At 37.9% G+C, this 26118-nt stretch overlaps 1 protein-coding gene across 2 annotated transcripts in view; it reads left to right on the forward strand.

The window, feature by feature from the left end:
- The window catches only part of ASPH (aspartate beta-hydroxylase), a 186865-nt gene that overhangs the window by 70728 nt on the left and 90019 nt on the right, over positions 1 to 26118 (forward strand). For both annotated transcript variants that reach the window (XM_011982164.1, XM_011982163.1), the window contains one exon: positions 291 to 332. In XM_011982164.1, coding sequence (XP_011837554.1) covers positions 291 to 332 — 42 coding nt within the window. The remainder of the gene's footprint in view (positions 1 to 290; positions 333 to 26118) is intronic.

The raw sequence follows: 26118 nt of genomic DNA on the forward strand, positions 1-26118 counted from the left end.
TGCATATCACCCACTCCAACTCCCCTACCTTATAGACAAGGAGTACTTAGCCTGGTGCCTAGTCAGTGCTTGGTGACTTTTAGTATAAGTAATTGAAATATGCCCAAATCTTGATATTTTCTAATGAACTTCATTTATAATGAATTCAGGATTTAGGAAAATTGAATTGTATGATCAAATATATTTTTCTTTGATTATACTTATTGAATTCATTTAAATATTGTCCTATATTTTGAGATACTGAATGGTGACTTGCATAGTACTTACTATGTTTTGTCTTTAATTTTCAGAAACAAATAGAACAACAGAAGATCCAGAACAAAAAGCAAAAGGTGAGACTGTCAAATATACATGGGGAAAAGAATAACATGATTTTATTTTCCATCAAAGAATAACATAATTTTATTTTATGTCACTAATTAGAAGAATTTGCTTCTAGGTTTGTTATTTCAATGTTTTTATCATCGACCACTTATTAATATTTTACATAAACATTAAGAGCCAAAGCACAGAAAGAGATTGCAATTCTGATTCTAAATAGCTTCTAATTCTAGTTTTGACATTCACACTCATGTGTCCTTGGGAAAAATACTTAACTTTTGTGCCTCAGTTTTCTCTTCTGTAACGTAGGAATCATAAGAGTACCAACTTCTGAAGGCTGTGTTTCCATGATAGTAATAAAATGAAAATATACATATAGTGCTTAAAGCAATAGCTAACAGGGAAAGCACTTAAGATACATTAAATATTATTTATTGTTATATGTCAATAACTGTACTAAGTGTAGGAATCCAAAGATTCCTAGAACATGATATCTTTTTCAAGGAACTCTGAATTGTTGGAAAGACGTGGAAACGTAGTTATAGCTATGTAGAAAGAATTATCTCTGCCTTCCAAATGTTTATTACAAAGGCAGTCTCATAAATTTAATAACCCATAGTATTTTAGTTCAGCTTTCACAGGGGTTCCTAAACTTACTCAGAGTGAAGAACTATTTTTAATGTTAAAAAAGTATATGGATGATCATAGAATAGTGGCTATTTTTAGTATCAGTTGAATGATATGATCTTTAATGATTGAATATTATTACAATTTCAGGAATGCTTTTAATTTAATTTGTAGTGATGAAAGCAGTATGTACATATGTATCTTGTACATACGGTGCATAAGACCTTGCTTGGTGTGCAAATGACACTTGGTGAGCATGTGGAGTTGCTGGCCTCTGGCTGTAATTTCACAGCCCACAAGTTGAGAAGTAGGCCTCTAGTTCATAAAAATGTTTTTCTAACTAGTTGATTTTAATTTTTGTCAAAGTAGTACAAGGATATAGTTTTAAAAGTTGAGGTTTATAATAAATAGCAGCAGTCTTCTTCCCTACTACTTCATATCCCCAAGTCCCACTCCTAAATTTCTTTTAGCTCTTTCTTTCTTTCTTTCTCTCTCTCTCTTTCTTTCTCTCTCTCTCTCTTTCTTTCTTCTTCCTCCCTCCCTCCCTCCCTCCCTCCTTCCTTCCTTCCTTCCTTCCTTCCTTCCTTCCTTCCTTTCCTTCCAAGATGGCATCTCGCTCTATCACCCAGACTGGAGTGCAACGGCATGATCTCGGCTCACTGCAACCTCCTCCTCCCCGGTTCAAGCAATTCTCCTGCCTCAGCCTCCCGAGTAGCTGGGATTACAGGCGCATGCCACCACATCAACTAATTTTTGTATTTTTTTAGTAGAGATGGGGTTTCACTGTGTTGACCAGGCTGGTCTCAAACTCCTGACCTCGTGATCCTCCCACCTTGGCCTCCCAAGGTACTGGGATTACAAGTGTGAACTGCTGTGCCTGGCCTTAAATGTTTCTTTCTAGTATTTAGTTATGCATTTGTAAATAATTTGTGTAATTCTGAAGTTTTCTCCTCAATATCAGAAACTGTTCGCTGACTCTGTTTTATAGATCACTGAGATTAGCTCGATCATCATACTCTAACAAGCTGTCTGCTGTCTTACTTCCTGGATCTTCCAATATATTTAGGATATAACTGTAATAGATAGTGATACATGCTAATGAGAAAATACAAGGCAAGAAGGGGCAAATCAGTAGCTTTTGATAGACTTGATCACTTCCTGTCCTTCAAACACTCCCTTCACATGGCTTGCTGGATATGACGTTCTCTTGGTCTTTCTCCTGCTCTCTACTGTTTGCTTTTCTCAGGCTCTTTGGATGGATGTTTCTCATCTCCTTGACCATTAATCACTGGAGTGCCCCAGACTTAGTCCTCAGAGCATTTCCCTATATACACGCACTCCCTTAATGATCTCATCTAATCTCATGGCTTTAAATGCCTCTGTATGCCACAGATTGGCAAATTTACCCACAGCCTGGGTCTTTTCGCTGCACTCTAGACTGGTGTGTCCAGCTGTCTACATGGTGTCTGCCTGATAACTTCAATGTGTTGGATGTGTAATAATCACTTCAAACTTAACAAGTCTAAAACTGACTCCTGATCTTTGCCCCTCAAAACACACTCCATCCCCTTAAATATTTGGTGCCAACTACATGCCAGGTGTTGTTCTAGACAAGTGGTTGCAGGTGAGAGCAAGACAGACCAGGTTCCTGTTTCAGGGAGCTCACATCCCAATAGGGAGACCAGCAGTACACACACAGACTGAAATTGTGGTAAGAGTTCTGAGGAAACAAAGCAGGAGAGCATGCCGTAGGCAGAAGGGGCTGTGAGTCAGGGAAGAAGGCGTCCCAGGAGATTAGGGAAACCTAAGCACTCTGAGCAGAGGAACAGTTTGTGCAAAAGTCCTGAGACAGGAGAGAAGGGCCCAAGAAGCTGGAGCATCTGAACAAGCCTAGAGTGTATAAGATACAGTTAGAGAAAGTCAAAGACTAGACCATGGTGGAAGTCTGGACATTTTTTTCATGCTGTGGACACTGTACCCAGCCCATGCACATCTCTGTACCAAACAGAGCCCTTTCTCATTTACACATTGACTGGTTTGCTTCTGGGAGGTCCACTGTAATGCATTCTTACAAAGGGAGGGACAGGGAGTCCGAATGGTGGGCATGGCTTGTTGCAGAAAAACAGGAACACTTGCAAACCCTCCCCAAATCTGCTGCTCACAGGATGGTTGCAGTTGTGAGCTCCTCACATCTCTGCCCCTCATGCTCCAGACCTCCCATTCCAGCCTTAGCAGCCCATACCTTCCCCTGCACTGCCAGGTATCCTTGGTGCACAGGTCTGACCTCCAGGGACTCTGATCCTAAAGGGGGTTTGCCAGGGGAGTGTAGGGGCTGGGACCTCTGGAACCTGCAAGGAGAATCATTGCAACAGCTTCTGTTGACTGGTTTGTCACTCTCCCCCCATTTAAAATTAGCACTTTAGATCAGTACCAACCAAAATATGTTTGTAACTAAAGTATTTTATTAAGGGGGAAATGCAGGAATAGACAGAATTAAAATAAATAATGAATCAGTGTTATCACAGATTTATTAAAAATCTGTTGGAGCAAATTGTGAGCTGTGTAAATTCCATGTATTTTTTACCGAATCGATTCATATGGTGCTGTTATATGGTAGGGAAAAGGGAAAGGGAAACATTACGTATCTGGAATATGTAGTAAAAAAATGGAATGTCCTTCACTCATCAGACTTTAGTTTCATAATAACAGAAATTGAAATGTTTTAAGGCAAAATAGGCCCTCATTTGCAGACATCTGTTACTTAAAAGTCAAATCAGACTGTTTTTATGTTTTAGATAAAATTGCGATATCAGTTTCTCCCCACTGGATGTCATCTTTTCCCACATATTCCATAGCCACGGTCACAAAATGTGTGAACCACAAAATAATTCAATACAAAAATGGCTTGTTAGATGTCAAATTCAAACAGTCATTTGCGTTCATCCATTTATTGAGTACATAGTGAGTACTTACGATGTCCAGGCTCTGTTTTAGGCACTGGGCCTGAAACAGTCAATAAAACAGTCACAGCTCTCATTGTACTTGCATTTCAGTGTGTATAGGGAAGAGAGTGGGCTAGATATGTAGTTTTAAAAAAATTAAAATATAACAGGCAGTGTTAAGTGTGAAAAGGAATATAAGGCAGGAAAAGAAAACAGAATGAGCAGGAGGTGTTGCTGTGTAATAGGCCTCTTGGATGGTGACTTTTAAGCAGAGATATGAAGAGGCAAGGGCCTGAGCTGCACCACTGTCTGGGAGAAGAGTTCTGAGACTTGGGGAGCATTTTCATAGTCCTTAAGGCATGTGTGCTTAGCATGCTTGAGGCTTAACAAGGAGGCGATTGTTGGCAAAGAATGTGTGAGAGGAGAGTGTAGGAGTGCATGAGACCAGAGTAGTCAAGGGTTCAAATCACATAGGCCTTCGAAGAAAAAAGTAAGAACTTGTGTATTATCTCCAGTGAGATGGCCATTGGGAGATTCTGGGCAGAAGATGGATATGATTGCATTATGTTTTCAAAGGCTCATTCGAGCTATAGGGGTGCAAGACTGGAAGCAGGGAAACCAATTAGGAGACTATTGCAGTGGTCCAGGCAAGACATGATGATGACCGGGATTACAATGTAGAGTAGAGGTGGTAAGTGCTGGTTAAATTCTACATATATTTGGATATAAAGTTAGTAGGGTTTGATAATGGGTGGGATAATGGAGTGAAAGAGGTCAAATATAGATCTATGGCCAGTCACAGTGGCTAATGCCTATAATCTCAGCACTTTGGAAGGCAAGGGGAGGATCGCTTGAGGCCAGGAGTTTGAGACCAGCCTGGGCAATATAGTGAGATACTGTCTCAACAAACAACAACAACAAAAACCCAACACTTAGCCAGGCATAGTAGCATGCGCCTATAGTCCCAGCTACTCAGGCGTCTGAGGTAGGAGGATCAATGCTGCAGTGAGCTATGATCACGCCACTGCACTCCAGTCTGGGCAACAGAGCAAGATCCTGACTCAAGAAAAAAGAATTCACGCTAACCTGAAAAGTGATGCTTTGACAAATTCACGGAACACAAAAATGTGCGATATGTTCCTGATTTAGTATATTATCAAAGATCAGTTATCAGTTGGGATTTGTGAGCCTTTAAAGAAATTTGAGGAGCAAAGGAAATGTGTTTTTGCTTGTATGTATCCATGTGTGCACGTAGGTGGGTGGGTGTTAGAAAAAATTGTATTTGTATTGTAGGCTTTTCCTGAACTTTTTTATTTAGACTTATACTTAATATCTTATTAAATTATTCATTACAATTAAGAATATGTGTAAACAGTATTTACATGTCTTTAAAACATTTAAAGATTTCCTGGGTACTCTATGTATTTTTTTAAAAAGTCATAATCAGTGCCCTAACAAAACACCAGATGGCGCTAGAAAACAAATCACATTTACACTAACAGAAATCACATCTGCAAAGCAACTTATAAAAAGGTGGAGATGGCTGTATTACAGCCAGTAAATCAGCTTGGTGCAACTGGTACTTCATATGGATAGTTCTTAGTTTTCTGTGATCATAAAGAACATAACAGACATAGTTAATAATCAAGTGTCATTCAGAAGTTTTCTTACTTAAAAAATCTTCAATGAAGTTTTCCTTGTGATTCTTACAACTGTATATAACATATTTGAACAAAGTTCTCTATTGCTTTGATGATAAAAAATAAACTTCTTAGTGCAGCACATGACGCATCTCAGGAGATAGCCCCCGCTTATGGCTTCCCTGTGTTCAAAATGCTCTTCCTAATCGCTCCACTTCCCTTTTATCAATTCCATTTATTAAAACTGAGCTTAGATGTTCTATCTTTCAGGAAGCCTTCTCTGACTGCACTCCCATCTCCTACCCCAGACCAGAGAGTGTGTTTCTCTTTTTGTTCCCAAGATGCCTTGTGCTTACAGATTTTTTATTACCACATATTTTGAATTTTGCTTTTAATTTCTAGACAAAAAGCTTATAAAGAATAGGAACCATGACCGACCCTTCTCCCCTTAAACTAATGAGAGTTTATAGAGTTCTCCAGAGAAACAAAATGAATAGGATGTGTGTATGTGTATAGATATAGAAATAGATACAGATAGAGGTTTATTATAAGGAATTGGCTCATGTGATTATAGAAACTGGCAAGTCCAAAATCTGCAGAAAAGAGTTGATGTTGCAGCTTGAGTCTAGAGGCAGAATTGCTTTTCCTTGGAAGGAGATAAGACTTTTTCTTAAGGCCTTCATCTGATTGCATCAGGCCTACTCATATTATGGAGAGTAATCTGCTTTACTCAAAGTCTACTGATTTAAATGTTAATCTCACCTAAAAATACCTTCTCAGCAATATCCAGACATGTTCAACCAAATATCTGGGTACCATGGCTTAGCCAAGTTGACAAATATAATTAATTATCACACTATTCTAGTGGTACTTAACCATAGATAGGGGGTGCTGACTAAATAGTTGTAGTATGAAAAAAAATGTGACTAACCTCGTTCCCTTTCATTCTTGCCCCTTCATCTGATAGTGATATTATAAGATGCAAATAGCCTGAATGGTGGGCAGGAAGAGTTATAAACAGAAAAGTCAAAGTATGAATTAACTTTAAGTGTTTACTAACATATTTGCTACATTTCAAGTTATTTTCAGATGGGTTCTTGTTTAAGCCTTACCCATCAATCTTATGAGTTAAACATTTTCAGCTCCATTTCTTCATTTTTTTAATCCTCTTTCTCACTCCCCTACTTTCGTGACTATAATGACATGTATATTAGACTGCTTGAAAATGTCCCACAGGTCTATGAAACTTGGTTTATTTTTAGGCCTGGCACGATGGCTTATGCCTGTTATCCCAGTAATTTGGGAGGCCGAGGTGGGTGGATTACTTGAGGTCAGGAGTTCAAGACTAGCCTGGCCAATGTGGTGAAATCCCTTCTCCACTAAAAATACAAAAATTAGCCAGGTGGTGGTGTGTGCCTGTAATCCCAATTACCTGGGAGGCTGAGGTGGGAGGATCACTTGAGCCCTGAAGGCAGAGGTTGCCATGAGCTGAAATCACACCACTGCCCTCAAGCCTAGGTGACAGAGCAAGACTCCGGCTCAAAAAAAAGAGAAAACTTTGTTCATTTCTTAATCATTTTTCCCCTTGGATTGCATTTCTATTATTCTGTCTTCAAGTTCAGTGACTCTTTCTTCTGCCATTTCAAATCTGTGTTGAGCTCATCTAGTAAAGTTTTCATTTTAGCTGTTCTTTCCAACTTAGATCTCCAACTGCTTCTTTTTTGTAGTTTCCATTTCACTATGAAGATTCCATGTCTGTTTACTCATTAATACTGTTTTTCTTTAATTCTTTGTACTTATCTATAATCAACAATTTGAAGTATTTTTCTAATAAACCCAATATTTGGGCACAATGGCAGGCAGCTGCAGTTGACTCCTTTTTTTTTTTTTTCTGAGACTGGGTCAGGTGATTCCTATTTTTTTGCCTATCTAGTAATTTTTGGTTGAAAACTGGGTCAGGTGATTCCTATGTTTTTGCATATCTAGTAATTTTGGTGTATATAATTTGTTATATCAACTTTGGAATTTGTTTTGTTCTTTCTAAGGACTGTTGGTGTGTAGTAGACAGTTAACTTGGCTGGACTCAAATTGAAAAATCTGGCTCTCCAACAGTGTAAAGCAGCTAATATCTCTGCTCAGGAGTTTTAGCTTTTAATTGCTGTGTTTAAAGTCTGGTCAGCAAGGTTGGAGGTGTCTTGTGCCTCCAGGGTTTATTTGTTTGCCAAAGATTTGAGTAGAATTCATACTCAGATTTTGAGACTTGCTTCTGGAATTTTCCCTTGCTTCTGGGATTCACTATCTAAATTTCAGTTGCCTGGCCAACCCCAAGTTCTGCCCTCTTACACCTCAAGCCAGTAGGACTTCTATCTCCTGTATGGGGAAATGCACTCAAGAAAACATAACAAACTTGTACATTTCATCAGAAGCTGCTCTTTCTGGGGATAGATTTATATAGTAGTCAGCCTCGAAGGCAACCCCCAGTGATTCCTGCCTCCTGGTATTCATGCCTCTGTGTAGTTTTCTGTCTATTGAATAAAGCTGACCTGTGTGGCCAAAAGAATATTGCAGAAGTGACAGAGTGTGACTTCCAAGGCTAACTCATAAAAGATGTTGCAGCTTTTATGATAATCCCTTTTAATCGCTCACTCTGGAGGAAACCAGCTGCTATATTATGAGGGTATAAAAGAAGCTGTGTCCATATAGCAAAAAACTTGCGAAATAGAATAAATGTTTATGGCTGTTGTAAGGTGCTGAAGTTGGGGATGATTTGCTTTTGAAGTCATTATAGCTAATCCATCCCCCTCAAGTTTCTGCTAGCTTTTTCACCAGATTCCCTGGGGCTATCCATGAAGGTGGAAAGTAAGTAATCGAGGGATGGCTTTGGCTTGTGAGCTTGGGAAGTATGAAGTGTGGTCCTTTCCTTTAAAAATTTATTCATCCATCTTATTGAGATGAGAACTGTAGTGCCTGGCTGCGAAGACACCTGTCATGAAGTTGCAATCATTCAGTCTCTGAGGGTCCGTTCCACTGATGCACATGGGCTTGATCAAGCCATCACTGTCTTGAACTTAGTTAGTGCATGGTTAGCCTAGTTAGAGCTGTCTTTGTCTTTTTGTTGCCCACTGGAGAAGCTTTAGCCTTGTCTTTAGCAGTCCTGAAACACTAGGTATTCCTCATTGACAACAACCTGCCTAGATGTTGCAGCACAGGTGGTGGTTCAGCTCCAGCTAACCACTAGGCCTAGTAATTTTTCCATGTTGTAGAAGAGCAATGTAGCAATACCACAATTAAACCAACTGAAGGAAAAGCTTTGAAAAAACTGTCTCCCGTCCACCCTTGCAGCTGTGAAAAGTGGTTATGAGATAACTGCTCTTAAAGATTTGTTATAGTCATTACATTCAACAGCTACAGTAGTTTTAGTGGTTCCTAAAATATACCAGCAGTTATTGTCTGATTACTTCCACAGATAAGTTAATTATACAAGATTTCTGACTCTCATACAAGCCTGATTTAGAGAGAAGTTTAATTATGGCAATTTTAGTGATTGAAATAAGCTCAGCATATATCATCAGTCTTAGCAAATATAGTAGAGCTTTTTAGCTGTGTTGAAATACACATTCTCTTTGTTTTTATTTTTCATTTCATGATTTCTAACCATAGTGTAGTACATGTGATAATTTAGGACACCTGTTTTCACCAGAGTGCATCTTCAGTCAAACACACCACAGGACAATAATAGCAAATTCCTCATTATCATTAAAATCCCATTCTACTGCTGCCCATGGAGCACTCCACATTTTACAAAGCTAATTTATGTAATGCTTGTGACAATGTGAGCAGGAAAGTAAAATATGTTTCTTAAGGAAAAAAAAATCAGGTATTGGTATGTTTTAAAATGATTGTTAGGATTGTAATTTTTTTTAATGATGGAAGATATGACTCTCCTTCAAATCAAGCAATCCACTTCATTGTTTATGAACACATTGTCTATTTGCATACTGAGGCAAATTAAAGATTAACTTTAACCACATCTGCCTAAATTCACTTAAAATTAAGCTTTCAAAAAATGTGCCATAAAAAGACAGTGCTGTGAGTTGTTGAATATATTCATTTATTTAAACTTCAAATTGGTGAGTACCTTAGTTTGAAAAATGCATTACTGAAAATTACCTTAGTGTGAGCCCTGTAGACCTCTTCCCTATAGCACTTTTCATTCTTCTAATATAATGGTAGGTCCAGTGGCATTTAGAGCGGTAGTTCCTGCCATATTTTTTATCTTTTTTCACTTAAAAATCAAATATATATTGACAATAGGAAAATATTAGTAATGGTGAAAATAAATCAAATTCTGTTTTATTTTGAGTGATTTTATTACATCCTGCCTGGGAAGCCAGTCTACCACCTTTCCTTAATACCATGAATGTCAGTCATGCCTTTCCTCTTTGCTGCAATGCTCTTTCTTCTTCCTCTTCATCCACTAGGATCCATCCCACAGTCCTTTGCTGCTACCATGCCTGGTCAGCAGTGACAGAGAGGTGGGTGAGCGTGGAACGAAGATTAGGCATCTCCTACAGGCAGTGTCTGGAGGCCATGCAGGAGGCAGCAGGCAAATCTATCTCAGAAATATGGAGAAACCCAGCCTCACAGGGATTCTGGAACAGACCACAAGTAAAGCTGCCAGCAGAGGATGTTCGCTGACAGAAAGCAGGATTTCCACGTGGAGGGGTAGCATTGGATCCTCAGAAGTACTGGAATAGCACAGAGAGCCCCGTCGCTAGCCCTGCCACGTCGTTAGGAGCTGGTCCAGGATGAAGGTAGCAGGGCATGAGCTCAGTGCCAGGAGAGCAGCCGCACTCGTGGTGTATCACCTGCCATAATGCTTTTATCCAACCTTCCCTTTTCCTCCTCGCCCTCCATCTGGAACACCTGAAGCTAATATGTAGATCATTAACTGCTATTGAAACCAGTAATGCACCCAAACAAAACTAGGTTCTCCTTAGGCACACTGTATACCATAGCATTTCCCACCCCTACCTGCCTGCTAGTCTCACCCAGTTCTGTGTCACTGCTGGCCAGGCACAGTGACATCAAAGGACTGCAGGATGGATCCCAGTGGATGAAGAGGAAGAAGAAAGCACATTAGAATCACATGGAGCAGAGTTCAGACAGTGCCCTGGGTCCCACCCTCAACTATTCTGATTTCATTGCTCTAGGTGCGATAATTCTCATGTGTAGTCATGGCTGAGAAGTGTTCGTTAACATGCGCTGCTGACCTAGTCAGTCTGGTCTGTGTACCAGGCCCATCTTAACTAAAAATTGTTATTGGCATCACCTGATTCAGAAATCATTTTTTGACAATATTTGAATCCCATTTGAAGGGGTTTTTAAATAAAATATAATGCCAACCAAAGGATTGTTTGAGAAAAGCTGAACCTGTAGTATGAAAAAAAAAATGTAAGTTTATTAAGCAGCTATTTTAAAGATAACCATATGAGCCACAAATGGTAAGCAAACCTAGCTGTACTGAGGAGCTGAGGAAACCTTACTTCCTTCTCATGGTGTGGACAGAATACCGGGCTTGACAGTCGAGGCAGCTGTTCCAGCCTGAATTCTGGCGTAGACCCTTTTCATCTCATGGCCCACGTTCTGTCTCGTCGGCAGACTCTCACCTCACTCAGCTCCATTCCTTTACCAAACCGTGCAAATTTGAATCAGGACTAAAAGACTAATTTTAACAAATTCTCAGTTGCCACTACATGTGCTCAAACTTCAGATATGAAAGGACAAGATTTTTATCAATGATATTTTCAAAGGTCTAGCTTTTTCTGATGCCATCAGTTACTACTGCATTGATGCCAGCAAGTGCTGGAAGAAAGGTGAGCCTTTCCCAGTGCTGCAAATGTGTTGCCTGGGAAAGACAGCAACTGCCTCTGACCTTGGACTGGAGAGACCCGCTTGACCATTGGCTCAAGTCCCCCATCCTCCTCCCTATTGCTGTCCTCATTCTCCACCCTCATTTGAGCAGCTGAGGGCAGACACTATCCTCTTTGAGATTTTTGCTGCTTAACTGTTTGAGGCAACTAATTAAATCCTCATCATGTATGTGGGGACATGTCATTTACTGAAGAAATATTGCTATATAGGATGAAGATGTTTGAGGAAAAACATAACCCTAATAATAAATGGCAGATGCATTCCACTTCATTGGTTCACTTTCTGCGAAGGGACTTAGCTGTGCTTTGTACTCAGAAGGTACTCAGCATTTCCTGGGACATTCCCAAGACCCAGTCATGGGTCTCTCATGCCAGAAAGAATGTTGTTGTTTTTTCCTTTCACTCTTATTATTAAAGTAATAAGAAAACATTACTGAGGGCATAACGGTACTTCTTCCATGGTTCCTCTCCTAAATTATTTACTACTAGATATGCTAACCACTTAAGGTGAATATATAGCAATTTATGTTGTGAATTCTAAACTCATTTCAAACTATAAATACGTTTGTTGAGTTGGTCATGGTAGAATCAGAGAACACTGATTTTTGCCTTTGGGTTCATTTTTAAAAGTCAGCGTGCATGGATGAACGGAGTAGGAGAAAGAATTATATATATTCCGACACACTTTCATTTACAGGGGATTCATTTGTGTCTGGTGAAGGCCAGGCAGCTTGCACCATGTCCTGGGACTTCAGCCATCCCTTGACATGTTGATCCTTCTTAAAGAATGGAAGGGGGAACTGAATAAAGAAGATAACAGCTTCTAGCTAAGAAGGATGATGTATTAATTTGCAAAATATTTGGGCTCCTTTTATGTGCTATGCTCTGTGGAGCCCTCTGAAAGCAAAGCAAGTAGTACTCTACAATGTAAAGAGGTAGAGACTATGAACGAAATGCTGTGGGAACACCAGGAGGAAATGACACACTGCTGGCAGGAGATGGAAAGCAACCGGAGTCTTCATGGAGCGGTGACATTTGAGCTGGTCCTCAAATAGTGGGTGAGGGTTGCACCCATGCAAGAGCCCTGTGAACTCAGATACTGAAGTGTGATAAGTTGATGTGGAAAAAATATCACAGGTGTTTCTGCTCACAGCAAGCCCAGCAGTACTCCAAGAGCAGTACTTACTCGGGTATCATGGGCTATGCGCTCTATATCGATTAGATTAGAGTCTTGTCTTAAAAATCCTTGATACCACTACTTTTTGGGAAAATTATCATAGTTCATTTTTTTCTAATATCTAATGACTTTTACTCTTTTGCTGTATCAGTACATTGATGATGCCTTCTCCTCTTTGTCCCATTCCTGTTTCATAATAATTTCATGAAATTAAAGCAACGGATTTAATTAAAACCTAATCTACGATTATATGTATATATTATTTATCTGAAGGCTTTGGGGTGGGCCAGCTACCACAATTAAAATATCAACTTGATTAAAGTTGTGTGAAGCACACTTTAAACTTGAAATAAAAGTGAATAAAATCTATTTATACAGTGTGATGCCTTTAACTGATACCCTTTACATAAAAGTCAAGGTTTGATAAAGTTATGTTTCAGGTAATAACCTTGATTTTTATGCTTCATTGAAATTTGGCTCCTCTCCCCCAAGGATCACTGACTTCTTTGTGCATTTATATCATCATATTAGTGATGTTATTACTAATGTCATTCAGCTAGTCATAGGGTGGAAGTAGCATTAATTGCAAATTATAGCTTCAACATAAAACCAATGAACTTGGGTGAGCATTTAATTTCTGGGCCTTGTCACTTTGATTCATACTGTATCTTTGCTTTTTAACTGCTGCTGTGAGCATACGTGTGCATTCTCTGCAGTATATTTTTTCATGGCACTTCCAGACAGTCCTAAGAGTCAAGCAGTATAGGACCCAGCAGGGTATGTGTTGTTGCGCCATTAATTGCATACCTCTGTGCCTTCTGAGGAAGGAGGCCAAAGGCGGATTGTCTTTTACCCCCTGAGAAGTATGATAATAGCTTGACAATGCTCTTACTGGAGTATTTCTCTGTGATTATGAAATACAAGTGAAGAGACTTGCTAGAAAGAAAAACGAGGAATATTTTAAATTGCCTTTTAGATTAATAGTATCAAACACACTTAGTGCATTGGTACTAGTGTCATGGAAATACACAAGAGGTTTCCATTCTTGGTCAGTCTGAGTTTGGGGTTTGATCTGTTTTGTTTTTAGATTAAAGTGTGTGACTGAATGTGGTGTTGGAGGTCAAGGCTCTTGTGAGCCCTATTCTTTTGCCTGCTTCAGCTTTTGAGTAGCCATTATTATCATTTGATCAGTGAGTATTTTCCTTATAGCCGTATGAATTTCTCCTACTAGTGTGAAATCACTTATTTAATTCTAGAAAATTCTTGCAGTACAGTAGAAAGGGTTCTTGACTAGGAGTTTTAATCAGCTTTACTAATTCTTATTTGCTGTTTCATCTTGAACAAGTCTCCTGGCCTCTCTGAGCTTTTTTCCCCATGTGTAAAACATGGAGATAATTCTACTTGCACTCCTGCATTTTTCGTGCAGGTCAGATGGCCATTTGGCTTTGTCACTGATGTCATGCTATACAGATACGAGCAACTCTTATCATTACTTTCCCTCCAATGATCATTTTGTATAAAATGCATGTTATCCCTAAGTCCAAATGCAATAGAAGAGTAATGTGATATTTCTTGTGTATGTTCCTTTTCTAAGAGGCTCTTAATGACTGTGATACACTTTATCCACATGACATTCCAGTGTCTTTAAGTGCAAGAGAAGGGTGGTGGTTCTTCAGGGATGTTTTTCTAGGAGGTGTTTATATGTGAAAAATGAAAATCTACAAGTTGAATAAGGTATGAGAATATTGGAAAGCTATTTGAGGAATGCTTGTAGTGGCATCTCATTAAAGAGTAAGTTATGCTTTCCTTCTACCTTGGGTGTTACAGCTTTATTAACACTGAGTTTGGAGACAGCTAACAAAAAAAGCTAAATGCTTAAGGGATTTATTATAAAATTCAATAGTGCCATTAATTTCCATGTATGCTTTAAATTGCTGGGAAAAAATAATGTATTCAGCAAAGAAGCAAGTTCCTGCTTCCTCCCCTGAGTCTGCTTGATTGTGCAATTGGTCTCTCATTCTTTAATTAAACTTGTCCAAAGATAGGATCTGCTAAAGTGTTTACTGTATAAATAGTTTTCATTCCCAGTGTGCAAGTTTAAAACCATGGTAAAAAGAGTTTGCCATCTGTTAACAACCAAAACATGTGGTGTGCTGTTGCATAAAAATAAACTGCACATTATTCATAAAAGAGATCACAACATATATCACATCTTTTGGGCTGACAATAATCTGCAATGTGTTGGAATGTCACCTCCTTCTAAGTGACAGTATGCTCGGTAGTACATTATGTTAAAAAACCTGATCATCTGTAAATGTAATAAAAATAATTCATGTATTTTTATTCAAGTGAAATTGATTTGTCTGAATGTCAGTGTTACTGATAAGAAATTATAATTTTTAATTTTTTCTTTGATATTTTTAAATCGAAATTTTCCTGAGTTTTGTTTTTAAGTCTTCCCCCCCCCCTGAAATTTAACCATTTAGTTTAGCCAGGAATTTCACCATTTCTCTCTCTTTCTGCCCTACCATTGCCTCAGCCCTGTGACATCTCAGGCTTATGTATCACATCCAGGGAGTCTTCTGGCCTCTAGTTTTCACCCTTCTGCATATACGTACCTACCACAAGAGAAAGTTCTTGAAAGACAGGATTCATACATTCACTCATTGAAGCCATCAGTAATACCACATTGTCTGTGGAGCAAAGTCAAAATTCAGAATTTTGTTCAAGGCACCCCATAATTTGGCTGTAAGCCACCTGTGTAGCCTTGGCCCTAATATCCATGTCCCTGTACTTTATAGAATTCCACAAGATTTTTCACAAATCCCTGAAAATGCCTTTTCACATTTATACGTACATACTTTCCCCTTTATCTGAAATATTTTTCGCTGTCTACCTCATTCCAAATTAGATCTGTGCCTCAAGAGTGAGTTCTAATGTTCTGTCATTCCTTAGTTCTTTCCTTGTTTTTCCAATGAGTGGTAATCCTTTGCTTCTTTCTGTTCCCAGAGCACTTTGTAATTCTTACTTTGTGTGATCATTTTCAATCTTTCATTCTAGTCATTAATTTACTTCCCCCCTACCACTTTCTAATGTGTGAAGGACTTGGGGATAGGGATTGTCTTGTTTATCTTTGTGTCCCCACACTAGTTAGCATAATACCTGTGAGGCACTCAATAAATACATGTCAAAATGGTTTGAAAACAGTCACACATCGTGTTCTGGAGAATCCAATAAGCAAACTAATGCAATGGAGAAATTTAGACAAATAGGTCAGGGCAGATTGTCATATTCCAGATTGGATTTTTTTTTCTGTGTAGCAGTAGTTATGGATGTCCTAAAATGATTTTGGCCCTTTTCTATTCAGTATTTCTTAATAAACAAGAATGGACATTAATATCTCACGAGATTCTGCAGGAAGTTCTGATTCGTTTGTTTCACACAAAACCAATTGCTGTCTTTGGACCTTGTGTAGGTCCCATTTCAAATTAACAAACTCTAAAAATATAAATTTTTAAGACAATCAGGGAAATGTACACACTGATTATTCAGTGACAGTATCCAACTATGATATTCAGAAATTATTGCAAATTTCTTTTTTTTTTTTTTTTGAGATGGAGTCTCTGTTACCTAGGCTGAAGTGCAGTGGCGCAATCTCGGCTCAACCTCCACCTTCCAGGCTCAAGCAATTCTCCTGCCACACCCTCCCAAGTAGCTGAGATTATAGGCACCGACCACCATACCCAACTAATTTTTACATTTTTAGTAAAGATGGGGTTTCACCATGTTGACCAGATTGGTCTCGAACTCCTGACCCCAAGTGATCTGCCCACCTTTGCCTCCCAAAGTGCTTGGATTACAGGCATGAGCCACAGCGCCCAGCCATGAATTTCTTTTTAGATATGGTAACAGTATTGTGGTTATATTTTTATATGTTTATTATAACAACTTCACTGAGATATAGTTAATATACAATAGACTTCACCTAAAGCATACAGTTTGATAAGTTTTGACACGTATGAAACTGTAAAACCCTCACCACAATCATATAATGACCATATCCAGTGATCCCAAGTTTCCTGGTGCTGCTCTGTGACCTCTCCTGAATGTTCTTCCTCTGTGCCCCTCTCCAACCCTGGGAGCTACTGATCCGCTTAAAGTCCCTACGCATTAGTTTACATTTCCCAGATTCAGTGGCTGGAACCTCCAGTAAAATGCCGAGAAGTTATGCATGGACGTCTTTGTCTTTTTCCTGATTTTGGGGGTAGGAGAGGGTAGAATTCAGTCTGTTACCATTTAGTATTATGTTAGCTTTAGATTTTTCATAGATGCTCATTATCAGATTGAGAAAGTTTCTTTCTATGTCTACACCGCTTCAAGTTTTTTTTCAGGAATTGGTTTTAGATTTAGCCAAAGGCTGTTTTAATGTCTAATGAAATGATCCTATGATCATATGTTTTTTTTTTCATTTTTATGTATAATATAAATTGCACTGATTGATTCCAGATGTTAAAACAACTATACATTAATACATTTCTGAGATAAAACTCATGATGCATTTTTCCTTATGTATCTTGTTGGATTGGATTTGCTGACATTTTGATAAAAATTTTTTTACATCTGTGTTCATGAGGGATACCAGTTAGTAGTTTTGTTTTCATGAAGTATCTTTATCTGATTTTGGTTTCATAATAATGCAGACCTCACAGAAGGAGATGGGAAACAACTCCTTCTCTTTAAGAATTTATGTATTATTTCTTTGTTGAATGTTTGGTAGAATTCACTAGTGTAGATGACTGGGCCTATTATTTTGTGTTTGGAAAGTTTTTAACCATAAACTTTATTTATTTGACTGATATAGGATATGCAGGTTGTTTATTCTTGAGTAACCTTGGGTAGTTTGTGTCTTTCAAGAATTGTGTTGATGTCATCTAATTTGTTGAGTTAATTGACCTAACATTATTTATAATATTTATTATTTATTTAATAATTATAGAATCTGCAATGATATCACCTGACTCATTCGTGATGTTGGCTATTTATGTTTATTTGTGTCTTCTCTCTCTTTTTCTTAATCAGTCTGGTGGAGTATCGATTTTAGTTATCTTCTCTCAAAATCAGCTTTATTGTTATTATCTTTCTCTGGTATTTTTTTGCTTTCTAAGTTATCAATATGTACCTTGATCTTTATTATTTCCTTTCTTCCACTTCCTTTACGTTTAATTTGTTGTTCCTTTTTGAGATTTTTTTTTCTTTTTTTCTTTTTCCTTTTTATTTTGAGAGGGAGTCTCACTCTGTCGCCCAGGCTGGAATGCACTGGCATGGTCTAAGCTCACTGCAACCTCTATCTCCCGGGTTCAAGCAATCATCTACCTCAGTCTCCTGAGTAGCTGAGATTACAGGCACTCGCCACCACACCTGGCTAATTTTTGTATTTTTAGTAGAGACGAGGTTTTACCATGTTGGCCAGGCTGGTCTTGAACTCCTGACCTCGTGATCCACCCGCCTCAGCCTCCCACTTGCAAAGGTGTATATTTTGCTATTGTTGCAGAGAGTCTAGAAATGTCATTTAGATCAAGTTGCTTCATACCATTGTTCAAATCTTCTGTATCCTTGCTGTTCTCTCTGCTTGTCCTCTCTACTTGTCCTGTTAATTACTGAGGGAGGACTAACAAAGCCTCTGATGGAATTATGGATTTTCCTATTATCTTTTAAAAATTCTGTTGGGTTTTGTTTAGTGGATTTTAAAGTTCTGTAATTAGGGGAATGAACATTTAGATTATTATGTTCTCTTAATGAATTGACTTCTTTATAATTATGAAATGATCACCTTTATCATTGAGAATATTCTTTGGCCTGAAATCTGCTTTGTTATTCACACAGATAGGCACTTCGACTCTTTTTTATTGTCCTTTTTATTAGAATGACATACCATGTTCCACTCATTTGCTTTTAACCTATTTGTGTCTTTATATTTGAAGTGTATTTATTGAAGTTACCACATAACTGGCTCTTACTTTTTTATCCAAGCTGAAATTCTTTGGCATTTAATTGGGAGTATTTCTATTTAATGTGATTATTGCTATGATTAGATTTAGATCTATCATCTTGCTGTATGTTTTCTATTTTTCACATTTCTTCTTTGTTCCAATTTTCCTCTTTCACCTTCTTGGCTAAATTTATTCTTAGGGTTTTTTTTTGTAGCTATTGTAAACAGGATTACTTTCTTGATTTCTTTCCAGCTAGTTTGCTGTGGTGTATAGAAATGGTACTGATTTTTGCATGTTGATTTGGTATCCTGTAACTTTACTGAATTTGTTTATCAAGTCTAAAAGTTTTCTGGTAGAGTCTTTAGATTTTTTTCTATATAAGATCCTGTTATCTGCAAACAGGGCAATTTGACTTCCTTTTTTCCAATTTCGGTGTCTTTTATTTCTTTTTCTTGCCCTTTTGCTCTGGCTTGGACCTCCAATACTATGTTAAACAAGAGCAGTGAAAGCAAACACCTTTGTCTTATTTCAGCTCTTAGAGGAAAGGCTTTCTGCTTTTCCCCACTCACTATGATGTTAGCTGTGGGTTTGTCATACGTGGCCTTTATTATGTTGAGGTGTATTGCTTCTATGCCTAATTTGTTCAGAAGGATGTTGTATTTTATCAAATGCCTTTTCTGCAACTATTGAGATGATCATGTGGTTTTTGTTCTTCTATCGATGTATTTTTTTTTTATTTTTATATGTTGGAACCATCCTTGCATCTGTGGGATAAATCACACTTGATCATGGCCTGTTATTTTTTAGATGTGTTATTAGATTGACTTTGCTAATATTTTATTAGGGATTTTCGTATTAGGAATATCAGTGTATAGTTTTTTGTTGTTATTGTTGTTGTTGTGTCCTGTTTGGTTGTGGTATCAGGGCAATGCTGTCCTGGTAGAACGAACTAGGAAGAATTCCCTCCTCTTCAATTTTTGGGAATAGTTTGAGAATTGGTGTTAGTTCTTCTTTAAAAGTTTGGTGAAATTCAACGGTAATGCTATCTGGTCCTAGGATTTTCTTTGTTGGGAGATTTCTGATTCAGTCTCATTACTTGTTACTGGTCTGTTTAGGATTTCTATTTCTTTCTAGTTCAATCTTGTTGGTTGTATGTGCTTAGGAATTTATCCATTTCTTCTAGGCTTTTCAAATTGTTAGTGTATGATTGTTCATAATAGTCTCTGACGATCCATCAGAGTTCTGTGGCATCAGTTAAAATGTCTCATTTTTATTTCTGATTTTATTTATTTGGGTTTCCCTCCTTTTTTTCTTAGTCATTCTAACTAGTAGTTTATCAATTTTGTTTTTCTTTTCAAAAAGCCAACTTTTCATTTCATTGATCTTTTGTAATTTTTTTTTTTAGTGCCTATTTTGTTTAGTTTTTCTCTGATCTTTATTGTTTGTTTCTTTCTACTAGTTTTAGGTTTGGCTTTTTCTTGATTTTCTAGTTCTTTGAGGTGTGTCATTAGGTTGTTTATTTGAAATCTTTCTACATTTCTGATGTAGGTGTTTAGTGCTATAAACTTCCTTCTTAGCACTACTGTATCTCATGGGTTTTGGTATGTCATGTTTCTATTTCATTTGCTTCAAGTAGTTTTTTAAAAATTTTCTTAATTTTTTCATTGACTCAGTGGTCATTCAGGAGCATGTCGTTTAATTTCCATATATTTGTAAAATTTCCAAAGTTTCTCTCCTTACTGCATTTTTAGTTTTATTTCATTGTGTTCTGGAAGATACCTGATATGCTTTCAATTTTTTAAAATTTGTCAAGACATGTTCTGTAGCCTAACATATGGTCTATCATGGAGAATATTCCATGTGCTGACAAGAAGAGTGTGTATTCTGTAGCTATTGGATATGATGCTCTGGCCATGTAAATGTTCATTAAGTTCATTTGCTGTAAAAGTGAAGTTTAAATCCAATGTTTATTTTGTTGGTTTTCTGTCTAGCCGATCTGTCCAATACTGAGATAGCGGTGTTGAACTTGCCAACTATTATTGTGTTAGAGTCTGTCTCTTCCTTTAGAGATAATAATATTTGCTTTATATATCTGGATGCATATATATTTGGAATTGTTATGTCCCCTTGCAGAATTGATCCCTTAATCATTATATAATGGCCTTCTTTGTCTCTTTTTTATAGCTTTTCATGTAAAGTTTGTTTTACTTGATAATAAAAAAAGCTACTTCTTTTCACTTTTGGTTTCTATTTGCCTGCATATCTTTTTCTGTCTTTTCACTTTGAGTTTATATGTGTTTCAGGTGAAATGAGTTTCTTGTAGGCAGCATATAGTTGTGGTATGTGTTTTTATCAATTTATCCAGATTATATCTTTTAAGTAAGAATTTAGTTTGTTTACATTCCAGGTTACTATTGATAGGTGAGGACTTATTCCTGTCATTTTGTTAATTGTTTTCTTGTTTTCTTTGTTGTTGTTGTTGTTGTTGTATATCTTTTGTTCCTTTATCCTCTATTGTTTATCATGCAGTTTGGTAGTTTTCTGTAGTTGTAACATTTGGCTCTTGTTTTCTCATTTGTGTGTCTGCTCTACTAGTGAGTTTTATACTTTGTTTGTACTTTGGTGTGTTTTCATGATGGCAGCTATTGTCCCTTTCCTTCCAGATATAGGACTCTGTTAAGCATTTCTTGTAGGGCTGGCTTAGTGGTGATGAATTCTCTCCATTTTTGCTTTCGAAAGATTTTATTTCTCCTTCATTTTTGAAGGGTAGCTTTGCTGGATCTGGTATCTTAGCTGGAAATTTTTGTTTTTTCTTTTGGCTCTTTGAAAGTGTCATTTTATTCTCTTCTGGCCTGAATGGTTTCTGCTGAGAAATATGCTGTTATTCTAATGGGAATTCCATTTTAAATGACTTGATTCTTTTGCTGTTTTTATAATTTTCTCTTTGTCTTTGACTTTTGACAGTTTTACTATAATGTAACTTGGAGAAGACCATTTTGGTTGAATTTATTTGGGGATCTTTGAGCTTCCCATATTTGGATGTCTATATTTCTTGCAAGCTTTGAGAAGTTTGAAAGCTATTATTTCATTAAATAAGTTTTATTTGCCTTTTTTCATATCCATAAATTAGGACACTTGGTTATTTGGTCGATTTCTGGTGTCATATATATTATGTAATCTTTCTTTTCTTTTCTTTTCTCTTTTCTTGAGACAGGGTCTTGCCATGTTGCCCACACTGATCTTGAACTCCTGAGCTCAAGAGATGCATATGCCTCAGCCTTCCAAAGTGCTGGGATTACAGGCATGAGCCACCAAGCCTGGCCCCTTCATTCTTTTTTTTTTTTTTTTTTTTACTGACTGGATTATTTCAAGTGATCTATCCTCTGGTTCTGAAATTTTCCTTCTGCTCAATCTATTCTATTGTTGATGGTCTTGATTTTATTTTTAATTTCACTCGTTGAATTCTTTAGTTACAGTTTCGGTTCTTTTAAATGATATCTATCTCTCTACTGAATTTTTCTTTCAGATCATAAATTATTTTCTTAATTTTTTGTATTATTTATCTCTGTTATATCTCACTGAGTTTCTTTAGTGAGATAGATTATTATTATAACAGAATAATAATGGTATCTTATTCTGATTCTTTTTCTGATATTTCATAATTTCCTTTTCCTCAGAAGCTGTTGCTGGAAAATAATTGTGTTCCCTTGGAAGTCTCATGTCTTCTTCCTTTTTTTATCTTCATTTGTCCTTACCTTTGATATCTGTGCATTTGGCATAACAGTCACTTCTTCCAATTTTATGAGTTGGCTTTCATAGGAAAGACTTTTTTTCTGTAGAAATATCTATAATGCTGGTTGTGTAGGACAGTTTGTCTTTGGTTCTGGTCTGGCACAGTAGTGTAGTCTCAGTATGATTTCCTTGGCTGTGTTCAGCATCAGTGGTGTCTATGATTTCCTCAGTGGTTTAGGCTGTGAATTTTAGTGGAGGCTGTGATGAGGCTCTGCTGGGGATTAGGATGCCAGGTGGGCTGGTCCTTGGGCATGCCTGTCTGTGGGCCTCTAGGCAGTGTACATGGGCACTGATGGTAGTGGTTCCAGGAGAGCGGACCTTTGGGCCTTCAGAAGGCTTAGTTGGCTGCCAGCAGTGGCTGCAGTGGGCAGGCAGGTCCTCAGGCACCTACGTAGCATGTATGGTATTGGCCGTGGCAGTAGCAGTGGCAGGCCAACCCTCAGGCTCTCAAGTGACATGTGCAGGTACCTAGGTCCCCAGGTAGGGTGTACAAGTGGTTGCTTGCAGTAGTGGTGGCAGGCTGGCTGGGCCCATCCTCAGGCCTCTGGAAGGCATGCACAGGTGCCAGTGGTGGCAGATGGGGTGGGTCAGTCCCTAGGCCCCTGGAATATGTGTGTAAGCATTGGTGGTGGCGGGCCATGTGAGCCAATCTCCAGGTTCCCAGACAACATGCACAGGGAGTAGCAGGAGTGGTGCCAGGTAGGACAGGCTTGTTCTCACACTGCCTAACAGTGCACATGAGTGCAGGCTGCACTGAGGGGTGGGGCAGGGGGCAATCCTTACACATCCAGATGGCACAATGGGGTATCCGCGACAATGGGGGTGGGTGGGGTGGATCTATCTTCAGACCCCCAGACAGCATGCATGGGTGCCTGCTGTGACAGGCTGAGTGGGCCGATTCCCAAGCTTCCAGATGACACGCTTAGGTGCCAACAGCTATGGCAGTAAACCAGGTGGCCCTGGTTTTTAGGCCCCTGAATGGCAGGTGCCAATGGCAGCGGGTGGGGCAGGCTTATCATTGGACTTCCTGATGGTGCATCCAGGCCATTCCATTCTTATTTTTATTTCCCTGTGTGTGACATGTCTATTCTCTCTGTCTGCTTTTGTGATCTTTCTTTTATCACTGGTTTGAGAAATGTGATCGCTATCTCTCAGAGATCACTGACCCTTATTACCTGATATACAGTTTCTTGCAAGCCATCATTTCATATATAGTATGGAAATATTTAGAAATGTTACTAAGTTTACTCTCAACCTTAGTATTTGAAGATAACATCCTCCTCTTCTTTATTGTTATTTTTCACTACCTCTCAGAAAGGCAATGGCTTTGTTTTTCAATAAATAATAGATTTACATCTCTGTTACTGATCTATAATCTCATTTGTCTGTAATGAGAAACCTCCCATTGAAACATGTATTCTCTCTGTTGGGTAATATATCAGAGATAGTTTGTCACTTCATCATCCTGCTATTGCTCCAGTAAACTTAACTATTTCTTACTCCCCGGAGACCAGGATCTTCACAGTTGGGTTATTTGTTGAAAGTTTGTGGTCATCCTATCATGCCTACCACCGCTACTCTAAAGCAAGGTTAATCAATTTTGTAATGTCAGGTTTTCACTCTCATAGCACATTGGAGAAACTCTAAAGATACTCTTGGGGTTTCTCTCATTGTGATTTTCAAGTTGTATTTAAAGATATCCACTCTATTTTGGTGAAATCTCAGATGATATCTAAAAAATATGAATTCCATGTAATTTCTTTCTTAAAAGTTATAATAATGCAAGCTAGTCAATATGAGTTCTGAACAAACATCAGTCAAACATATAGATCCCGCTGACATCTAAACAAAAGAAAAATAAGACAGTATCAGACATAGGCTTAAAAATACTGAAATTAATCATTCATATAATATATACAATAGTCCCCCCTTGTCCATACAGGATACATTCCAAGACCCCTTGGTGGATACCTGAAACCTTGGATAATACCACACCTATATATACTACATATTTTCCTATACATACATACTATGACAAAACTTAATCTATAAATTAGTCACAGTGACAGACTAACAACAATAACTGATAATAGAATAGAAACATTATAACAATATACTGTAATAAAAGTTATGAATGTGGTCTCCCTCTCAAAATACCTTATTGTATTGTACTCAGCTATTTTTGGACTATTGTAGACCATGTGTAACTGACACTGTGAAAAGCAAAACCGTGGATAAAATGGGATTCCTGTACTAATCTTTACATATAGCTGAAATGTTGCAGAGCAAAATCACCTGTAGCAAGTTTTTTGGTATTGGGGTTTGGGAACATCTGTTTTGTTTCAGGCCCTTCAGGAGACACTGATGCAAGCTGGGCTGAGAAATTATTATTTCATTTGACATCACTGGGAAATCAGTATTTCATAGCAACAGTTATTTAAAGATAATGTTAGATAACTTTAAGCGTCATTTAAGCAAAAGTAATAAATTTGGGTGATATTTTCTAAAGTATTTTTAAATCAGTTCCCCATTTTAAAAATGTGTTGTGCAAATAATTTAACATTCCTTGATGACTGGAGACTATAATTCTTATTTTAATGAGCATCAGTTACAATACCATGCAGTGATGCTTTTGGGGACTGTTGAAGTGTTTGGCATCATTTACGTCTACACAGTTTAACCCATGTTGTAGTGCTATTTAAGCTGGGTTTATTTCAGGTTTATTTCTGATTTCTGACTTTCTTACTTTCAGTCTGTCAGCTTGTATCTGCTGCTGAGTATATACCTGCTTCAAACAACCCTCACTCCATCTTGTTAGCTTGTTACCTGTAATAACTTAAGGGCTAGAGAAACAGAACACCAAGATTATTAGAATTTTATCTAAAATAACATTTGAGGAAGGTGGCTATTCTCTCATGGAACAGTGTGCGTGGGGATAAAATTCAGTGTCTGGCACTGCTGCTGGTGAGGCTGCGGACTGCTTTGGCACTGAAGGGCTTTCTGTTATGTCTAGAAAACACATCGCTTAGCATCTCTAAAATTTCTAATTTAACATATGGGGTCACATCTGTTAAAGGATTATTACTCTAGAAGGGAAGTGATGTATAATTTATAAAAATAACCCTGTGGGGAGACAGCCAACTACATGTAATAACCTGGAATACTTGCTGTCTCCATTGAATGCTCCCAGCAGAATCTCACGTTATTTCAGTAGTGGGAACAGATGAAAACAATTGCCCTTTATATACTGTTTACTGGGTTGTATTAGTTAGCATCTCTCTGTGAAAAATATCTATTAACTGTTTGGTTTCAGCTTTGAATATTGACCTCCTGCTAGTATATAGTTGATATTTAATTCTGAAAAAAACAGAAGTCCATTATTCTTAGCTGTAGGAGGCAAGAAAGGGTGTGCCATCCTTGGTAAGAGTGTCTTTCAAGAGTTGCCCAAATTTACTTATTCTTCCGGTAATACCTATAGAGTAGATAGTGTTAGAGAAAAAAGCCTCAGAAGGGGCTATTTTTGGATCAAACACATTAGCTTTTCTTTCTCACATGGTGATAATACAAACAAAGGCTCCTGCCAGAAGCACCTCCATGACTGTCTACATATTGGGTTTCTCAACAGCAAATAGCATGTCTCTCTCTCAACATGAGAGCAGATTTATTTCAGACCCCAGTGTGAGGCATCGCAGTAGG

The sequence above is a fragment of the Mandrillus leucophaeus genome, unplaced genomic scaffold (assembly GCF_000951045.1).
Source record: "Mandrillus leucophaeus isolate KB7577 unplaced genomic scaffold, Mleu.le_1.0 Scaffold236, whole genome shotgun sequence".
NCBI lineage: Eukaryota > Metazoa > Chordata > Mammalia > Primates > Cercopithecidae > Mandrillus > Mandrillus leucophaeus.